This window comes from Accipiter gentilis, chromosome 7, assembly GCF_929443795.1.
Source record: "Accipiter gentilis chromosome 7, bAccGen1.1, whole genome shotgun sequence".
Classification (NCBI taxonomy): Eukaryota; Metazoa; Chordata; class Aves; order Accipitriformes; family Accipitridae; genus Astur; species Astur gentilis.
The window spans coordinates 32,321,249-32,341,402 of record NC_064886.1 but is presented as its reverse complement, the minus strand read 5'-3'; the positions used below and the strand labels follow the sequence as shown (position 1 = coordinate 32,341,402).

Here is a 20,154-nt window from a genome sequence, read left to right as displayed (position 1 = left end):
TTGCATGTATCCATGTTCTACGGTAGTGCAAGGCATATTTAAGGTTCTTTTTCAGGAAACTGGTCACTTCTGTGATTTACTGTTTGATAAATTAGAAGTTTGGTTTTGCTGTAGCCACCATTTTGTCATATGTGCTATCTTAAGCTAATATATTCCCTGGAACATTAGATTCTGAGTACAGGACAATTACAAAGAAATTGATTTGGATTTAACAAGTTACTGTCAATACACTTTCTGTTGGTCTTAGAGAGAGAAAAAACAGTGATATACTCACGGTTCTAAAATTCAAATTCATTAATAGAGTTTCACAAGTTTAGCTAAGAAGAACTTCTGTGATTATCTTGCGTGAATGCTGATTTTTCTATTAAGAGAATTTTCTGGATAAGAACAGAAAGTACACAAAGGCCGTGGTGAATTAAGTCTCAGGAGTCTAAACTAAGAAATTTATATTTGACTTCGTTAGTCACAGCACCAAGGAGTTTTCTTCACTACAGTCCACTTACTGGTTGTTTATAGATTGCAGATTATGATACAGTGTATTGAGTTTGCCACTTGCCATCAGACAGAGGTTCCTAAATATGAAAAGCTGAAGCTTGCAAGAGGCTGATGTGAAAGATATATTAGTACTTCTGTGGGAATGAAGAGATAACATCAGTAAATGCATACATCAGATAAAAGTAATGTATTTTAGTTGGAACATGGATGTTTTTTGGAGAGGGATGTAATGCTGCAATTAAGGAAGTGGAGAGGGAGAGAGAGTACAGCTGTTCAGTTTAAGTGGCACACCTTCCTGGGAGAATATTCCTCCTTAGCAAGATAACACTGTTCACGAGATTAAGACATTTTGGCGACGCTTTATATTTAGAGTCTTTAAATACTAAGTTCTTTGTATTTTTAATTAGATTTAAATTAAAACTGATAATTTTAGATGGTCCTCCGTGTATGTTGTTTCAGTTCCTGTAAAGCTATTTTGAAAATAAATGCGTGTGTGTAGATGTTTCATGTATGTATAAATAATAAATACACACTGAAATCAAGTATTAACACCATCAACTTTAAAAGTTCTGACTTTGCATCCATTATTAAACTTGTGGATAAATTGTGTTGTAAATGTAGACAGCTGTTTCTGCTTGGACCACATTCCCTTTCACTTCCCCAGGCTTCTTAGCTGGGGCATAAGGCCATGTCAGTGCAGTTGTACTGCTTTCAGAGTCAAACAGGGTGTGCATACACCACTTTTCTGGAGACAGAGGCATTAAATAGGGACTGCAGAAGCACTCAAGTTGGCTTCTGTAGTGAAACATTTTACAAAGTTCAGTGCCAGTCCACTTGGAGCCAAGGTGGCCAAAAGGGCTAAGTTGTAATTATACTGTGCTCCCTGATGTTACTGATAAATATTACCAGTTACAAAACCAATACCTTTTCACAGTCTCGTGTTACCCAAGCTAAGTTGCTTCAAAATCTGAGGTAGCTGTGTGTGATTGAAGGAAGATTTTTTTTTTCAGTTGGAAGTATATATAAATTTATTAAGGAGAAAATGTCTAAGTATTTCTTCATTTTTCTGTGGCCACTAGGAAAGGATTGGTACTTGGTGCGCTTGTCACTTACTGTGACAGACGTGAACGACAACGTACCTGAGTGGGCCATGGAGCCCTTCCCGTTCTTGGCTGTGGTTTCCCCTGAAGCTGCAGGAGGTACTGAAGTATACAAGCTGCGTGCTGTGGATGCAGATGAAGGGATCCATGGAGCTGTAGAATATTTTCTCTTGGAAGGTAAATTTTAACTCTGTCGTTCCCTGTGTATTAGGCTTCACTGTTGTGACTTTTTGGTCTTTTATCCTGTTTAATGAGTGAAAGATCTTCCCTTCCTCCTGTAAAAGGTTCATAAGCCTTCAGCTCTGTGTGTGAGGAAAAATCAACTTTTATTGAGGGTACGGACAGATTTGCCAGATTTGAAGGGTGTTCTCCCTGCAAAACTGGGTTCCTGCCCAGATTGTCCCCCAGGGGATGATGGGGACCAGAGCAGTTGGTACTCCTCAGGGCTTTGGCAAGGCGGTGGCAATGGCAGCAGTAGTCAGCACCTCTCTGCTGGACTGCCTGTTTATGAGATGGGGCAATATGTGGAGCGCAGCTGGTTGCATGGAGAGGGTTAATGTTCCTTCTTCCTTGTGGGAGTTGTGCTTCTGGTTAATTTCTAAGAAATTTTTAAGGCTCTGGGTTGTGCCTTAGCTTTGCAAAGCTAGTACAGACTCATTAATAATTTTCTTTGTGGGGCTCTTAAAAGAAACTTCACTAATAGTTCAACACTGTTTAAGCAGGAGGGGAGTAGCAATACTGCTTCAAAGGTGAATTTGTTTCTTTTGGCAAGGACTCTAGCAGGGTATTTTCTAGTAAGGAGTATTTAGGGTCAAACAACAGCAAAGTATTGGAGGATAAAGAAAAGTGATAATTGTCCAGAGAAGTAAAATGCAACTTAGAAACGTAATCATGAATGTAATTACTGATTTCTGGTTTCTAAGTTCTAAACGGACTTTTGGATTTTTGTGTGCGTGCTGATTCTAAGCCAAAAGCAACTTGGGAATTGATACTGTATTCTCCTCTTAATTTTAATCCAATAAAAATGTTCTGGTTGACAACAGTTTGTGGATCTCTTCTTTTTAGGTGGTGAAGACAGATTCAAAGTTGAGAAGGACACTGGCTGGATTAAAACGACAGGTTTGCCATTGGTGAGGGACAAGGAGTATTTACTGACTGTACTAGCAGCAGATAAACTTGGAAGCAGAGGGTCTCCAGCCTCCGTTTCTGTAATTGCTGGATTTCGACCACCACAGTTCACCAACATGTCATACTTTGTTTATGTTCCTGAAAGTATGCCACAAGGAAAATCGTAAGTATCAGTTAAAAACAATTCAGTGAGATTGTGTTCCTAGTTTAACTTCCATTTGATCTCCCCAAAGCCTCAGTATTGTTTGTGAATCATAAATAGATACTGTGAGTAACAATTTAGATATCTCAATAGAAGTGATGAAGATACAGTTTGACTGATGTATTTTTAAGTCACCCTTTTATACAGAAAAGCATCATGGAATCATTACAGTTTCTTGCTTTTTTAAATGATATGGAAAGTATTAGTAGATGTTGATTGTCTTAATTTTCAAACAAAATGCAGAATACAAACTAGAGCTGTTACATCATGAAGAAAGATATCCTGGTTGAAAGAATATATTAATTTTATGTGTCAAATTTGGAGAATTGCCTTCTCCATCAAGTGGAAATCAGAAACCCCAAAAGACTGTCTTTGCTCTCTTCATCACGGCGGCAAACTGAGCAAAAATGAAGATGCCGTGAAACTTGCCATTTTATTTTTCCATCCTTTGTCTAATAACGTGGATCTAAACATCTTGGAAAGTGTTAGGAACATAGGTCCACCTGAATACTCAGTTCGGTCTTTCCCAACCTGTTTTGTTCTTATGGTAAACACTTCCTCTTCCAGTTGAATCGAGAGTACTTTTGTCCAGTAAATGTCTTCCTTGTGTGGCCATTCAACTGTTATTCATATTATGTTGTCTGTGGTGTTGTATTTTACTGTTCAGTCTACAACATGCAGTTTTACAGTGCCTAAATAACCAAGGTGTGTTAAGATTAAAAAAATAAGTAACTGTTAATAGTAGATAACAAGGTTTTACTTTAAAACTGCAATAAACTTAAACAGCACAGGCATAAAAGAAATGCAAGAACTGCGAAATGCTACAATACCTAACAGGTACCTGCCATCTTGGATTCAATAATGTTTAGGATTAAAACTAATGAAATTCTTTATAAATTTTTTGTCATTATTTAAAAATAGGTTTGCACACCTAAGATGGTACTATATTAGTCAGTTTGTCAAATTACGTGGCATTATCGAAAAGGAATGAAGTGTTTAATGCAGTTATTATTATGACAGAAGGGGTTTGAATACACACAATGCACCCAGTGAAAGTGGTTTCCTGTTTTGTGTTGAGCAGAAATAGTAATGAAAAGCCATGTAGAATCCCTAAAGTTACAATATTTAAATTGGACCAATCACACAAGTACTCAGGAAAACAGAGTTGCTGTCATGCACTGGATTTTGGGGTTTAGGATTTCACAATTGTAGGCTGATTCAAGACTGCTGCTGAGCGGAGGAGCGTTGCCAAATCTTTCTCTTCCTTTGGTCTGCCACTAATGCTAATATGCTAGCTGCATGGGCAAGCTGATCAGATGAAAGGCAAGGCCAAAAAAAAAAAAAAAAAAGTTTTTAGTTGGATTGTTAAACGCGCTCACAGTGTGGCCTTGTGCTTTTTAGTGCTGACAGGACAGGAGAAGTGGCATGAACATGCAGCCAGGGTAGGGAGTTAGAAGGAGGGCAAAGTAATTCCTGTTGGCAGCAACACAGTCTTGTGCTGGCTGAAACTGACTGTGAGACCATATGATAGGAAAATACAGAAAAAGACTAAGTGAGATAATGACCTACAGTAACCTTTTCTATTGTTTCAGTAGTGTGCCTGAGGGAAGTGAGAAGGCAGCAGCATGGAAATACAACAGGGGAAAGAGGTGTTTGGACAAACTGAGTTTTGTCTTTTTGATTGTACTTGTCACTGGATCATACATGTTGGTGGGTTCTCGTGGGAGACAGAATTCTTTTTCCTAAGAAACCTGCGTGATAAAGCAACAAACACTTGAGGAATTAGTATTCTGTTTTAAACCCTTTAAAAATATTTATTTTTTAATTTCTTATTTTTCTTCATACTGCAAGCGTTTTTCCTACTTGAGGACTTTAAACACATTGGACTTCAGTGGAAAAAAGATAGTGCCAGACAAGAGCTAAAAACTTATGTCCCGTATAACCTGTAACATGCACACTGTTAGTGACTGGCTTTTATCCTTGTGTGGTTATCTGTTGAAACTTTAGGATGTATGACTGCAGCAGCAAACTTACCATGCTGTTATTAAAATGAATCTTTGGCATCTTGCTTTATCTTTTAGTTTCCTGCCTGAAAAATATCAATACCGTAGAAAAGTTGGAGTAGGCAAATTCAGTTGCAGCAAAAATGAAATCCTCTGTTCCTGTGTTTTTAATCCTTATGGTGTTCTGCTTCCAAGAATCCTATCTTTATCCGTTTAACCTCAAAATGGTAGAACTACTGTATAACAAAATGTTTGAATTTGGTGGTTAGGTACAGCTATCACTGACTTCACTGAGTGTTGCTCTGATCAGACCTACAGGATCGCACCATCATTTCTGATATGTACCATTTTTGTCATATTCTTCAGTATGTTGTATTATGTGCTTAAAAGTCCTCTTTTCTTTTTTTTTTTTAAATGCAGCTTTCTTACAGTCACTGCCGTATCATATCAAAAGAAATCCCTGAGCTACAGTTTACTAACTAATCCTAGTGGTCTGTTCAGTATTGATTGGGCAACAGGAGATATTAGTTTAACTCGGAGTGTGGATTATGAGAGTGACCAACACCAGTATCTTCTTTTGGTCAGAGCAGAGGAAAATGAGGAACACTTCAGTAGTGCAGCTGAGGTAGGTGTTCACTTCTGCAGTCTGTATGTATTTCCATTTTCTTTCAGCTTTTCCAGATTTCTGTACAGATTCGCTAGCAGGTCCCATTTCCACAGCTCATGCTGTCTTTTCTACTGTCCATTTTAAAAGTCTTTCTGTCTATGGGTAGCTGTTGAGGGCTGGTTTAGGTACTCTGAGGGTTCAGTCTTGCAGGTGTTGAAAAGGCTATTTCTGAGGGATCAATATGCCATCCCATCATAGGTCCTAGGCCTTGTCTGGGAAGATATGGAAATGGATGTGGCCAAGCCAGACGTGGGGTTTTTGACTTACTCTAAACGTTCATGAACTATGATGTATATTTGAGATTATTCCAATTTAAAACAAAGGCAGAACAGAAAATGATTTGTTTCGTATCAAGAACACTAAGTGTAGTTGTAAAGAGAGAAAGTAATAAAAATTCACAGATATTAAAATGTGATGGTTCATGGTGTTTTAGAAATCCATTTGACAGCAAAAATATTTCTAAATATAGTTATTACAGTTGTTGGAATTCAAGGATTCACTGGGCTAGGAAATGCATGCAGTATAACAGTTTGTTCCTGCTGGAGGAAATAAGATGTACACTATAGAGGGAACAGAATTAAGAATTATAGAGGAGGCAGAATTAAGAGGAACAAGCGAGAGGACACAGAGAGACAGCGAAACAGTATGTCAATGTAACAAACAGTGGCTGTAGCACAGCAGAGACTGATAATTTCTATTGACCCTTTTATGTACTACAAGATGAAGAGTGGTAGAATATGACTTGAAAGAGGATTATAAAATGATTTTACAAATGCATTTAGCCTAAACATAGTTTAACTTGTACCTGCTTTACACTGATACAACCTCAGTACTCCCATTTTATACGAACCTATGTAAGGGTAGATGGAGTATGCATCTACCTGTTGCACTGTAATGCAGAATACCTCAACCAACTTCAGACACTCTGAAGTGTAGCAGTATGAACTGCCATAAAGGCTAATTTAACACACTCCTTACTGTTTGGATTGTAAACAAGGCAACTGTGGGCTCATATTTGACATAAGAATAAGAAAACATTTTTAAAGATGTTAGAAGCAGAATTATATTTCTTACTTGTTTTACCATAATCAGTTCCACTTATGTCTGATTTACTCTGCTGTAATTGAATTCAGAACTTGGTCTCGGAGATTTATACTGCTAAAATGTATTATACTTGGCAGTAGAATTTTTAGTGTTACAAATCACAGAAGTGTTGGAAGATAAGATAATGGAAAAAGGATGCTTAGAAAGCAGACGGTCCATTTTGCTTTAAATTAGTAATTGGGAATAATCAATGGAGGGGAAGGGTGAGTGGAAAATGTTGCTGCAAGGGACTGGGACTTGGCAATTCCTAGTATTTTGGAATCTAATATTTCAACGATTCTCAGCAGGAGAAAAGCAATCTAAGAAAATGGCTTATCCTATGTGCTACAGCTTCTGAAGACCTCAAGGATGTTTTTAGGAAGTTCTTCCATCTGATACTTCTAAAGCAATGAAGTAATTGCCTTGATTCACTTTGCTGTTTAACATTCCCCTCTTCTCCTTAAGGTTTTGGTTGTAATCACAGATGTGAATGATTGTGCCCCTGAATTTCATCAGTTGATTTACAGCAAAGTTGGTGTTCCTGAAACAGTTACTATGACAACTGCGCTTCTGCAAGGTTAGTACTTCTACAATGATTTGTTACATTCAGTATGAGTATTTTATTTTCCTCCCACTAACTAGAATTCAGTTCAGAAGGTAAAATTACCTGCCCCAACATATGGGTAGTTGCAACTCTCTGAAGGCAAATGGCACCTTGTAGAATTGGATCATAATTACTTACTACTGCCACAGCCCAAACAATTTTGGGGGACAGGAGACAAAGAAAATATATCTTTGTAGGATTTTGAAGTAACAGCACTTCAGTTGTGGTTGGTATTATAGCAGCAAGCATATAGTAGCAATCTTGCAACATTTGTTTTTTTTGAAGGAAGAAAGTGATGTTGGATCAGAAATTATGGACACATCAGCTCACCATCTCTGCCTCTCTTTGAGTCCTGTGTGGGCTTGCTTTAGGGAATACTGCTTTTTTGACTGGTTTTGTTTGGATACTTGGGAAAAAGATTTTGCTTCTTCCCAATGTAACCAATTTAAGCTTTAAATTATGATGCTCTGTAAATGATGTAAATTTTGATTTTGTAAACCGCAAGTACCTTACATTGAAAATGTTTATAGAGAAATGAGCAGGTCCTAGCGATAAAACAAATTTGTCAACTAAGCAGTTGTAGAAGGGCCTTATGTTAGTCTTTAACCCTTACATAAACTTTCTATAAATCTTGAGGGGAAAAAGGAAATCAAACTACAGGAAAATTGCTGTTTGCTAGTAAATAGGATTTTATAACCATCTACTGTTCTACTTAGTGATTTATCCTGTACTAATGGTAGTCTGTCAGTTACTATTTTGGTAACTGCACTCTTAGCATAGGTTTTTGTAGGTTATGGGTAGGATCTGACAAACACCTAACTTGCATCAGTTGAATAATATATGTAAATATTTCGTCTTTATTCACACAGGGTGTGATCTGTCTGAGTGATCTTAGATCAGCAGTATAGATCAGGTGGACACGAGAATATATGTCTCTATGTGGGAATATGTTCTTGGTAGTACAGGGCTCTTTAAACCCAGCAGACAAAGGCAAAATCTAGTGGCTGAATTCAACCAGGGACTTAACTTTTTTTTTTTTAAACAACTTATTTTCAAGTAAGGGTTAGTTCAATAAAAAGCACAGGGGATAGCAGAGTTTTATAAATTATTTCAAGCACTACGTGCCAAGGTAAATGCTATTACAGTTTTATACTATGCACTAGTTCTCTTGTGAAAGTACTTAACATTTCAATTCACAAACTTTGATCTACACAGTGTCTTTCTCTTCTCTTTTCATAGTGACAGCCACTGACTGCGATTCAAAAGAGAATGCTGAATTATTGTATTACACTTTGAGTCAAGACTTCAGTATTACTTCTCATGGTACTATTTTTCCAGCAACACGGTTGGACTATGAGCGACCTAACCATCTTTATGAGTTCATAATTTTGGCTGTAGATAAAGGGGAAGACCCAAAAACTGGGACAGCAACTGTTAGGATCTATGTTTCAAATGTGAATGATGAAGCACCTGAGTTTTCCCAGACAATGTAAATGCATATTCTTAAAACTCTGTTATTTTTGTCTTTTACTGTTGCTTTTTATATTTTGGTCAAAAGGCCGATCATTACAGGATGGTAACTGGCTTCGATTCAGTCAAATCTGAGAGTTGGACTGACAAATGCGGGATGGTCTTTTGACTTTGAGACTGTCTTACTATTAGTAAAAAAAAAAACAAACCAGAAACAAATTTAAGTTTGGTTTTAAATTGTAATGTTTAGACATACTTTCAATGAGTAGTAAGACTTGTGTATTTAGCTATATAGAGATAGTATATAGACAGTCTCTTTTGACAGATCTTGCACTTAGTTTTTTTCCAATATGTACTGAAAGAGGTGTTGCAGTAATTTCAGATTATACATTTCAATAGGACCCCTCCACCACCAAAGGAAATCAAACAGAAAAAGCAGGCAACTCAGTGTTGTCCTCAGCCCTCATCCAGAGTACATGGTGGAATTTTGCCTTTTAATCAGGCAATTTAAGCTTAGACAGAGTCAACAGTTGGCATCCTTGGTTTACAATTGTTAGAGAAAAATGCTTAGATGATAGAATCCTAAATGAACACTGAATTATAAAAACGACAAGATAAATGTCAATAAGTGGTATTTACTTCATTTCACTTAGTCCCATGCCCTACAAACTGTACTTCTTTTTTTTTTCTTTTCTTCTAAAGCATCAGTAAGCATTTTTCTTCCATAGTTGGGGCTCAGAAGTGCCTGAAGCAATGTGAAAAGTACTGTAAACTTGCATTCATATTAGAGGCTTAGTAATGGAATTCTCAGTCAGCTTCTGCATCAGCCTTCTACTCTTAAAAGCAGAAGTTACTCAGAACAAAATCCAGGCAGAAATTTCAGTGATGCTAAGCTTGTGGTTTAGCTGAACAGAACATCAAAGCTTTCTGACAGTCCTTATTTTATGTGAAGGTAACCTCTGGCTTGAAAATCTTGTGACTTCCTTTCCTTCCTAAACCTTGCTTAGGAGATATGGCCTGGAAAAAGTTGATCTTTTGGAAATTCTTATTGGACCTCTATGCATTTTCAAATACTAAACCAGATAAGTTTCTCACTCTTCAGATGATGCCTATTTTTCATTTATTTATTTGTTTTAATATTCAGGGTCATTGAATATTTATCTGTATCTGTTAGTCTTGTATCTGTTCCTAATTTTTTAATCAGAAAAGAGTGATAGTATTAAAGATGCTGTAAACATCTCTAACAAATTGGAAGCAGAAAACATAGTTTAAAAAAAAACCCCTGCCAGCTCTTGTATTTAAAGTTTACTGAACAATATGATTAAAATGAACATTATTTTAAATTACCAAACATTCACAAGAAGCTTTTCTGTTCGCTGTGCAATAGCAGGGAAACTGCTGTTGTATATATGTGTAGATTGGCATTGGAATTGAATTCAGCTCCCGGAATTCAAATTATCTCAAGTTTTTGTTTAACCAGGTTAACCAGGCTTTGATTTTACTTTATCTCTCCTGTTATGAAAAAAAATCTTGAACCCAAAGGTGAATTTCAGACAGAACTTAGTTGAAGTTTTCTGTGAAACAAATTCACCGTGAACACTCATAGATCAGGTCCTGTTGAGAGACTAGTTTGCAATTAACGTTATGCTCTGTGGCAGGCTAATACAAATCAAGATGATGATGTTGTCCTTCTAGTCCTTTGTTTAAATAGATTTACAGTCCAGTATAAACTTATGGTTCCTTGCCATGAGCTCTCTTTCATCATGGTTATTCTTTATCTCGGTTGCAAAATGCTTAAGGTTACCACTCTGTTTCATTTTGTCAGTTTTTACTTTCTCCTTTTTAAGAGACCTCTTCTGATGACTTGGACTCTTCTGTCCCTATTTCATGTTCAAAATTGTAAGAATTACTGTTCGTTTGCTTTCCAGATGCAGAGTTAAGACAGTGTCCTGAGGGTTGTGACTGAGCAAAACCAGAATAATTTACTTCTCTTACTTCATTGTATATTAAATTGGGGGAAGAAAAAAAGCTGTTTCTGTGAAGGTTTTGATGAAAACACACATATCTAGACAACAAAAGCTAAGGGAGAGGTTTTCTGTGCATCTATTTTCTTTTCCTTTGATTTTTTTTTCCTATTCTCAGCATATGGAGAGTGGGTCCATAAGCACTCTGAACCCAGTGATACATATGCATTTTATCTATATTGTTGGATGCAGCCAGCTGTAGTTCATTCTTACAGCTTTGGGATACCTACTAGGGACAGATCTGTAGTATGCTTAGTCTGGACTATTGCTCAATCTAGTCAGATAAAATAAAAAATATTTGGGACTTTGCTAAAGCAGGGGGCTTTTCTACTCCAGAGAGCGTTAAGCTTAGGCCGATAATGCCTCTTAAGAGCTTACAATGTCAGTGATGTGTCTGGACTTGAGAAGAGATTTTTTTGTAAAACTGACATTATGTGCATATCCTCCAGATCTGATTCTCATCCTAGTCATGCTGGTGCAAAGACTGCACTGAAAGCACTTTGAGAGCTTGTGTCAGAAAGCGTGCTATAACTTAGCAAATGTTTGCTTTGATTCTGTGAATCATGCAACTGATTTTTTTAAATTAAAAAAAAAAAAGTTAATTCTGCATTTAGCATAAATCTTGTTGCAAAGCTAAGCTTCAATACTGCTGAAAGTTTGCAATGGAAATTTATGGGAAGTAACAACAAAGACATGGAATGGTTGGATAGATTATCAATACTTATCATTTCACTGGTTAATGAAGAAGCATCTTATCCGTGTAATTGTGTTAATAAATTATAAATCTCTGCAATACCCATTGTATAGGTAATCAGTAGTTCTGCATATATTCTGCATAGTTCTGTATATATTTTTGCCTGTCTAAATTCATAAATGTGTTGTCATAATTTTTTTTTAACAGCTACAGGAGTTTCGTTTCTGAAGATGCAGGCCCAAACACACTGATTGCTACAGTTAATGCTGTTGACCCTGATGGAGATGGTGTGACATATGATATTCTCTCTGGGAATCAGAAAGGAAACTTTGTTATTGACCCTAAGAAAGGTAATAAGATATTAGCTCTTTGCTGCTGCAGTCATAATGTTGATTCTGACGTGATGCAGCTTGAATTTGGTCTTCATTAGGTAGTAATAATAAAAAATAAATAGGATATGCTATTTTTGAAACTAACACTAAGCTTATTTTAAACAGTGCAGGAAAAAGGTGCAATTGTTCTAGACTCTCTTATAACGTTTAAAAAAAAGTATCATTTTCCTAAAAGCTTTGTATAATTGACCTATCTTGTTCATTGTTTGCTTTCAGTCAGTAACTTAACGGAGGGCAGGTCTCGGGTCCAGCTGGGACGCCGAGTCAGCCAGGCAGCGTCAGGGTCAGCAATGTACCTGGCCAGGTACCACGCACGGCGTGGGGGAGCTCAGGAAGGGACCGGAGCTTAATTCGGCGCAGCTCCCAAGACACGGGCAGAGGCCACGGAGGGGGCTGGCGACAGCTACCTGTCTGATGCAAGGTGGGCTGGCTGCGGGGTGTCAGAGCTGGCCTTGAGCGCGGGCGGCCGAACCCGGGGAGCAGGAGGAAGAGTTTGCCTGTTGGCGCGCTCAAAGCTTGACATCCACCTGCTGCGATTAGCCGAAGATACTATTAGTAATCACATAGCCATGCGAGGAGGAAAAACAATAGGATGACAGTGCTGACTGGAATAGTTCTCCTCGTGCAGCTTTTTCAATAACTCAGTTTTAACTGGTTTAAAGCAGACGTTGGGGTTTTTAAATGAGGCTGTCTCCCCCTGTGCTTATGTCTATGTCCTGATTATGCATGTGGGAGCAAACACTTTTTAGCTGAGATTATTTCTGTTGTACTGACACAAAATGATACATTTGTAGGTGGAATAAGGCTAGCACTGTTTTATTTCAATGAAGGTAAAAGTATATAAAATATGAACTAAGTAACTGTATTTTTCATTTAATTAATTTCATTCAAGGACAGAATCATTCACGTGAGCAGTGTTATTTAGCCAAGAATGCTGCGTGCATGAGGAAAAAAAAAATGTGTGGAGAATACCAGTTTTTACATCTTTTTAAATTCTTGTCAGTAGTCGCATATTTTTAAAACCCCAAAAGAAAACGTCCCACAACATTGGTGTCCTCATTTTAAAAAAAAAAAAAAAACAACACAAACAACACACACACATATCATCAGAGTAGGCTGGCATAACCCTTTAAATTAATAGGATTTATTTGCTTTTGATTGCTTGGGGGAAAAAAAAAAAAAAGGATGTTTTGAGAGAGAAACCGGCAACCAAATTGAAATCTTAATGAAGGATTGAACTAACGTAATTAACTTCAGTTAAACTACTTTATATTTAACCTGTTTTGAAGTGCAATCAAAATCTGAACTTACATTTTTCAAAGCACAAGCCTTGATTATGTAGGAAAGAGTAAGCTGCCCTAAGTTATTCCTCTTCTGTACTTCACAGAGTTCACTTAGCATGAAATTTTAATTTCAATGCAAATCATGTTTTTGCAATATTAATGTTAGATTCTGAAACGTTCCCAAAAATACGGTCTGCAGGTAACTTGCAAATGTTGAAGCATGTTCCTGAATTTGAGAGCTGCTTTTATCCTTTCTGACTTAAAAATAGAGTTGTAGGTTCCAAGAGTTAAATTTCTAAAGATACTTTGGGACCTGAAGAGGAACAATGGTTTTCAAAGTATCTAATTGCCACAGGGGTAGTATATCTGATGCTTCTGAAAAACTTTATTCTAAGTGCTCCAAGAATCTTAACATTTGATTGATAGCATCTCTTAGGATTAGCTCCGTAGTTTTAATACAGATAATCATGTACATGTAATTTTATACTTTTTTACCAATAAATTTTTATAGTCTTTGAAACTTAATTTTAAAAACATTTGCATTTTTTTTCAAAACACTTCGGGGCTTTTGTTGCTTAATAAACCTATAAAAGTTTATACAGTGGCTTGCAGCAGTTTCTTTTCAGAAATGATGTCAGTCAGGGGAATAGTCTGTACCCCCTTGTCACAGAAATGTCATGGTAAAGTGGAGATGTGTCAAAAATAAGTGCTGCAGCTAAAACATTTGCAAGCAAATTGAGTGACATGGATGCTGTGACAATACTCTGTCATAATGACAATTGCTATTATGCCTGATGAATAGCAGAGGTGATTGATGGATGATGGAGCAAAAGAATGACAGCTTCTTACTGCATGGTCTCAGATAGCTGTAGTCTCTTTTGCTTTTGTAGCAAATCTTTCATACATCTTTCTCTGACAGTGCCTGTATGTCCCATCCAGCAGGGTGTATCATTTGGGTGTCTTGGGAGAGTAGTAAAAGACAGGTTTCTGGGGATATGCCTGTCTAGGTAAATGCTGCTATGACTGTGCTGCAGGAAGGTAAACTTGAATTAGTTTCAGCTGAGCTAGCATCGGTAGCTACAGCAGTAGACATGGTGACACATGCTTCATTGCGGTAGTGATAAAGGAACATAGCCAGGCTCGCTGGTGAGGCAGATGCAGGTAAAACAGAAGTCTGCCACAATGTTTTTCTGGGTTTTTTGTTTCGTTTTGGTTTTTTTTCTGCAGCAGGTAGACAAAAGCTAATATGTGCACGTCAGCTTTATATAATGAGTTGTAACTGTTGTCTCATTTAGCTCTGTAGACGTACCTGCAGACAAACAAACCTGTTGTGCTGTGTTAGTTTTGGTTTAATATCAGAGTGCAGTAAAAATACCATAGTTAAATTGAACTGTAGCTGCCTTGTGGTTTATTGGTGAATAGGTAAACCAGAATGGTTCTTTGTCGTGCTTACTAGTGAGAATAATAACAGTAATTGGTTAATGTAGTAAAAAAATAAAACCCTGCAACCTATTGTTGTTTTCACAGGGCTAGTTAGACTTCGTTCAAGTCCGTTTCCTAAGCTGCAGGGGACAGAATATGTACTTCATGTCACAGCTACTGATGATAATGCTTCTGGAGGGCCCCATTCTCTTACAAGTACTGCCCAGGTTGTTGTGAAAGTTGATGATGTCAACAATAACAAACCTGTCTTCCAGAAGGTAAACATATGAGACTTGGTCATTTGTGTTAGACTGTGTGGTAAATGTTTAAGACTCTGTTGTCCCTGCAAGCAGAATTGGTCAGAATTTTGTCTCTCTTTGAGTCCCGATGCCGCTGTCTTCTGCATCTTTTCAAACCCTCACCGAAGACTTACAGGGTTTGCTTTCCTCTTGGGGCAGAACAGCTCCTATGAGCACTGCCTCTTCCCTGAACCGCTTCTCATCTCTGGCATTTCAGAAGATGAGGTTGAGTGAATAACTTCTGGAGGTTCAGTGTGACGTATGTGAGGAGGAATTGATAGGTATAGGTAGCTATGCAGTGGACTTGTTCCAAAACATTCCAAAGTACTTCTCTAAATTACATAGGCTTCATTTGATGATTTGATGTCTGGAACTCATGAAAGAGAGAAGAATGAAAGTGTTTTAGCTTAATTTGTAAAGTACTGTAAAAAAATAAATGCATGAATATATTTTCAGAATGTTTTCATATTAAAGATCTGTTGTCTAAAAATCTCAAGTTTGATGCTGGTGGCTAAAATGTTGAAGGGCAATATTGCCTATTTTGAAAATTCAGTGACTATTCATGTCAGTCTTGTCAGTAATGTGTTCTTGACAAAGTTACTTTGTGTAGAATCCCTTTTCGGCTAAAGGAATTCTGTGGTTTGGGCAAGTGTATGCCCTGTTTTTTATAAGACTTTTGCTAATACAGAAAAATACTTGCATTTGGAACTATATGCAACTGTAACTTTTTCTCCAAATATTTTCATTAACTGGAGATGCTCAGTGGCCTCATGTTGTGTGTTGTTCGTATAATTGCAAAATAGCAAGTCTGTAAATTAATCATGGTACGGATAAAACATTAACATCAGTGCATGTGAATAGAAATGTAGCTAAATCTTTTCTGTCCTTTCCCCCCCCCCCTCTAATATATCTTTAAATCAAGTGGCATAGTAAGTCCTTGATTTTTCTTCTTTTTTCTTCCCTCTCTTAGTGTCAGTATTATCAGGAACATGCTTCTGTATTGGAAAACCAGCCTTCAGGGACAGTTGTACTGCAGGTTGAAGCCACTGATGCTGATGAAGGAGCCAATGGTATAGTGAAATATGGCTTAATGCACAGAGGTGGTGTCTTACCAGCATTTAATATTCATCCTGACACAGGTAAAGCGAATTTCAGAACTGATACTGGCATATAGAAACCATTTTGTTACACTGATGGAAAAAAAGCTTAAATAAAATCAGACTTCATGCTTTTTCATTTAGGTTTTTTTTGATAGCAGGCAAAATACAAACTGTATTAACCGCATGAACAAATATTGTCCTTTTAGTTTCATACATGTGCAGTACTGAGCTAGAACTGATGCTTTCCCTGAAATGTGGAAGTTCTGCTTTGTGCAATAACTTCTGTGGTTTTGTGACTGGATTTAAAAAAAATCACCATATTTTAAGTGCACATTATCTTGCAACATTGTTAATGGCATATAAATGATTTATCCAAATGACAGTAGTCTTACAAACAGCAAAAAGACTAAGTCTTGGAAGGCCAAAACTAAATTCAGGCTGATCTTTTGGAGGATAAAAAACATGAAACATGCCTTTACCCTGTACTTACTGCTTTTCAAAAGAAATATTTTTTATTTATAAACACATTCTCTTAAAGTTCGCTTGGTACTTATCTCCATTTTCTAAATTTAAGTCCAATTGTGCGTAGATGTAAGTGTATATGAAGTTTGTATCTGCCCGAGCAGTACAATTTAAGCTGTTGAAATCGTTAAATCTTGTGATTGGATCCTTGAACCTGGAGTTCACATTATAAGTGTATTTAACCTATTGCACTGTATCTCAATGTATTGACAGACAAACATCTAAATGTAGAGTATTGTCATTTTAACTCCCTGGTATTTAATTTGTTTTCAGGAGTTCTGACAACTGTTCAGATATTTGATCGAGAAAAACAGAGGGAATATCCTATCACTGTGACAGCAACAGATCAGGCAGCGGAACCACTCATTGGAATGTGTCAGATAAATATTATCATCCTGGACCAAAATGACAATGATCCCAGATTTGAAAACACCCACTATGAATGTAATTGAGAGTCATTGGATAGAGTTTCAGTGCCCTGAGTGTGAGCCTACCTGATGTCTAAGATTTTTGGGTTTTGTCTTTTCTGGCAGTAGACCATGTGACCAACTAGGTGATTGCAGCCAGAGGTCCACTTACCTTAATTAATTGCAGAATTATTATTCTGTGTAATGTGCCATATAACAAGTACAGTCTTGACTCATAGGCCTTCCTGAGTGTCGTTATGGGAAAATTCCTTGAAACAATAGCCATGTCAGTATCTTTCCATACCTGAGTATACCAAGTGTCTGTGGCACTACACAGAGATGTGAAAGCTGTAATAAGAATGTAAGCGTACAGTGCTGAGCACTAACTATATCCTTTGTTTTCTGATTAACAAATTTTTGTCATAAGTTTTGATTACATACTTTTCCCATTTGAATTTCATAATTCTTCATTGTTTGTCGTTTTACCGTTCCTTCTTGGTTCTTCAAAAAATCTTCCCTGCTTATGGATAAACACCCAGAGGCATGTATAATACTCATTAAAAACCTGTGAAGACTGATAATTCTCAGTCATACTATGCAAATCCTAAAAAGTAGTTTCTGACAATGTGGTCTTTTTCTTTGGGTTTTATGCAGTAAATTAAAATTCCATTTATGTATATTTTATACAGAGCAATTCATCCCTTAGGAAAAACACAAGACAAAAAAACCCAGTATCTTATGCGAAATAGGAATGCCAGGTTATGAATGTGATATGAAGTTCAAATGTGATCCATAGCTCTGGAGTGATAGTAGCTCTTTAAAATATTCAGTTTGATTTTTTTATGGCCTTGTTCCAAGGAAGGTAAAGTTATAGCTTCCATACATTATTACATTAGTATTTCTTCATTTCTTAGTAAGATGTTCATGGTACTTTAGTGAATTAATGATCAGTTTGAAATATCCCTTCCTTACATTAGATTTTCTAAGAGAGGACACAAGAGTTGGGACCAGCTTTCTTCGTGTTGCAGCCCATGATGATGACTACAGCTCAAATGCTGCCATTACATATTCGATAGCAAATGAAGAACCAGATTATTTACAAATTAATCCTACTACGGGCTGGGTGTTTGTGAACCGAGCCATATCCCAGGTATGGCACTTGCTTTCCTTTTTAAGCTGCCTATCTCAATATATCATAAGAGGGACTGAGGTCACAAGTTTGTGTTATCCCTTCACATTAAAGGACCAATACGTCATGTTTAAATTAAACATGAGTCTAAGGCTTTTAGCTGATGAGTTCATCGACTGTCAATTGCATATAAGCAAGCCCTGCTTTCAGCTGGAAAGTAGCAGTTGCACTGCCTCCGAGAACTTGTTTTTCCCATGTCATTAGCTTTGGCATACTAATACCAAGGCCTGGAGGGCTGAGATGGTAAGCAGGGGAGCAAGAACTCAGGTGTAGGACTTCACTATGTTAACAGGCAATGAGTTAAGACACAAACCTGAATGTGAAAGAGTGTGAAATTTTGCTTCTGATACAGATTCCCAACTTGGTACATGTTAGTCATGGTGGACTAAGCATAGCTGTCCCTCAGGAAGGTGAAGGTATAATGAACGAATGGTTGCACGTAGTTAGCTAAAATATAGAACCCTACAGACCTAATAAAAAAACGTTTGACAGGTAAGCTTAAGAACTCAGGGGCTCCACAAAGTGGGTCTTTTTGGTTTTGTTTTAAACTTTGTGTGAAATTTGCTAAGGTTATTGAGACAAATAACAACATTTTCCAGCAATCTTAAGTAAAGCAAATAGCAGAATTTTCAGCAGCTTTGCACCTACTTCATATTCTGAGCTCAGTATTCAGCAGTTGTGGATGTTTTTCTTCTGTGCAGGTTTTTTTAAGTGTGCCTTTAATTTTATGTATTTATTTATTTTGGAAAGAAATGGGAAAAAAAGCTCATTGGAGCCGTGGTCAAAACCCTTTGTAATGAAACTTTTTTTACTATTCAGAGGTCATCTATAATTCGAGAGATTATTGCTACAGATGGAGGCAATAGGAGCAGTAAAGTTGAACTTGCAGTAACTATTACTAGTGCAAAAAATCAACCTCCACAGTGGGAAAGAGACAGCTATGAAGTTGTTATTCCAGAGAATACTACACGCGATGCATCAGTTTTGGTAAGGTTGGGACAGACTTGTTTGTCTGTCTATAGCTCTAAGGCTATAGAGTAACTGAATGTTGCTTATTTGCTTAAATATAGTGAGCATTTATAACAATTTTGTGTATTGTAGGGACCAATGATTTGCTATCAGTTTTCTTTCAGAAATGCTAACAGTAACCAGCATTTTTACTCTAATTTATATGTGTGCAGCCATTATTTAATTTCCTTCCCATTTGGACAACACTATAGGTGTTCCAGTTTTTTGAATGCTTCTCTGTTACCTGAGGTGATTATTGGGCTTAAAGTTCAGTTTGATTGCTTGGAATGGGTAATCAGAACAGCTTTATGATGTAGCTCCAAAACATGTATTTTTAGGATAAAAGCATGAGTAACCAAACATGTAATGACTGGTAGCCTTTGGCTGCAGCTGTTTGTGGCCTGGAGATGTATCAGGCAGGGTTAAGATCTGGTATTAGGAAATACTTGTCCTAGTGGTTTCAGCGGAAAGCTGAAGGTCTGGGAGAGTCAATACACAACAGCTTTTAGAAATGTTGCTGTGCTTACAGAAGTGTTGATTATGCAAACTTTTTGAACTGTGCAGACAATCAAAGCAACTTCTCCCCTTGGTGATCCCCGTGTGACTTACAACCTAGAAGAGGGTCTTGTTCCGGAGACCAACATGCCAGTTCGTTTCTACCTGACTCCAAACAGACATGATGGTTCCGCTTCAATCCTGGTAGCTGAGCCACTAGATTATGAAACAACAAAAAGCTTTCTGCTGAGGGTTCGAGCACAGAATGTTGCTGCAGTTCCTCTGGCAGCATTCGCTACGGTCTATATTAATGTAACAGGTGTGTAAGCTGTTCAGTGATGTCACAGTATAATCATAGTACGTTTTTTTCCCCTTTTCTTTAAAGTTTCATAGTTTTCTCTTTATGCACTCTTTGATGTTTTAGACGTCAATGACAATGTCCCATTCTTCACTTCATCTATTTATGAAGCCTCAGTAACAGAGGGAGCTGGTGTTGGGACATTTGTTGTTCAGGTGTCTGCCACTGACCTTGACCTTGGTCAGAATGGTGAGGTAAGCAAGTGGGGA

At 37.3% G+C, this 20,154-nt stretch overlaps 1 protein-coding gene across 2 annotated transcripts in view; it reads left to right on the top strand.

Moving 5' to 3' along the window:
• Nucleotides 1-20,154, top strand: part of LOC126040371 (neural-cadherin-like) — a 69,837-nt gene that overhangs the window by 14,023 nt on the left and 35,660 nt on the right. For both annotated transcript variants that reach the window (XR_007506624.1, XM_049804634.1), the window contains exons 2-14: nt 1,575-1,772; nt 2,661-2,886; nt 5,349-5,553; nt 7,144-7,255; nt 8,522-8,771; nt 11,678-11,820; nt 14,673-14,845; nt 15,837-16,005; nt 16,762-16,932; nt 17,873-18,045; nt 18,904-19,071; nt 19,657-19,906; nt 20,012-20,139. Coding sequence is in view for 1 of the 2 variants with exons in the window: in XM_049804634.1 (XP_049660591.1) it covers nt 1,575-1,772; nt 2,661-2,886; nt 5,349-5,553; nt 7,144-7,255; nt 8,522-8,771; nt 11,678-11,820; nt 14,673-14,845; nt 15,837-16,005; nt 16,762-16,932; nt 17,873-18,045; nt 18,904-19,071; nt 19,657-19,906; nt 20,012-20,139 (2,366 nt within the window). In the remaining variant the exon portion in view is untranslated. The remainder of the gene's footprint in view (nt 1-1,574; nt 1,773-2,660; nt 2,887-5,348; nt 5,554-7,143; nt 7,256-8,521; nt 8,772-11,677; nt 11,821-14,672; nt 14,846-15,836; nt 16,006-16,761; nt 16,933-17,872; nt 18,046-18,903; nt 19,072-19,656; nt 19,907-20,011; nt 20,140-20,154) is intronic.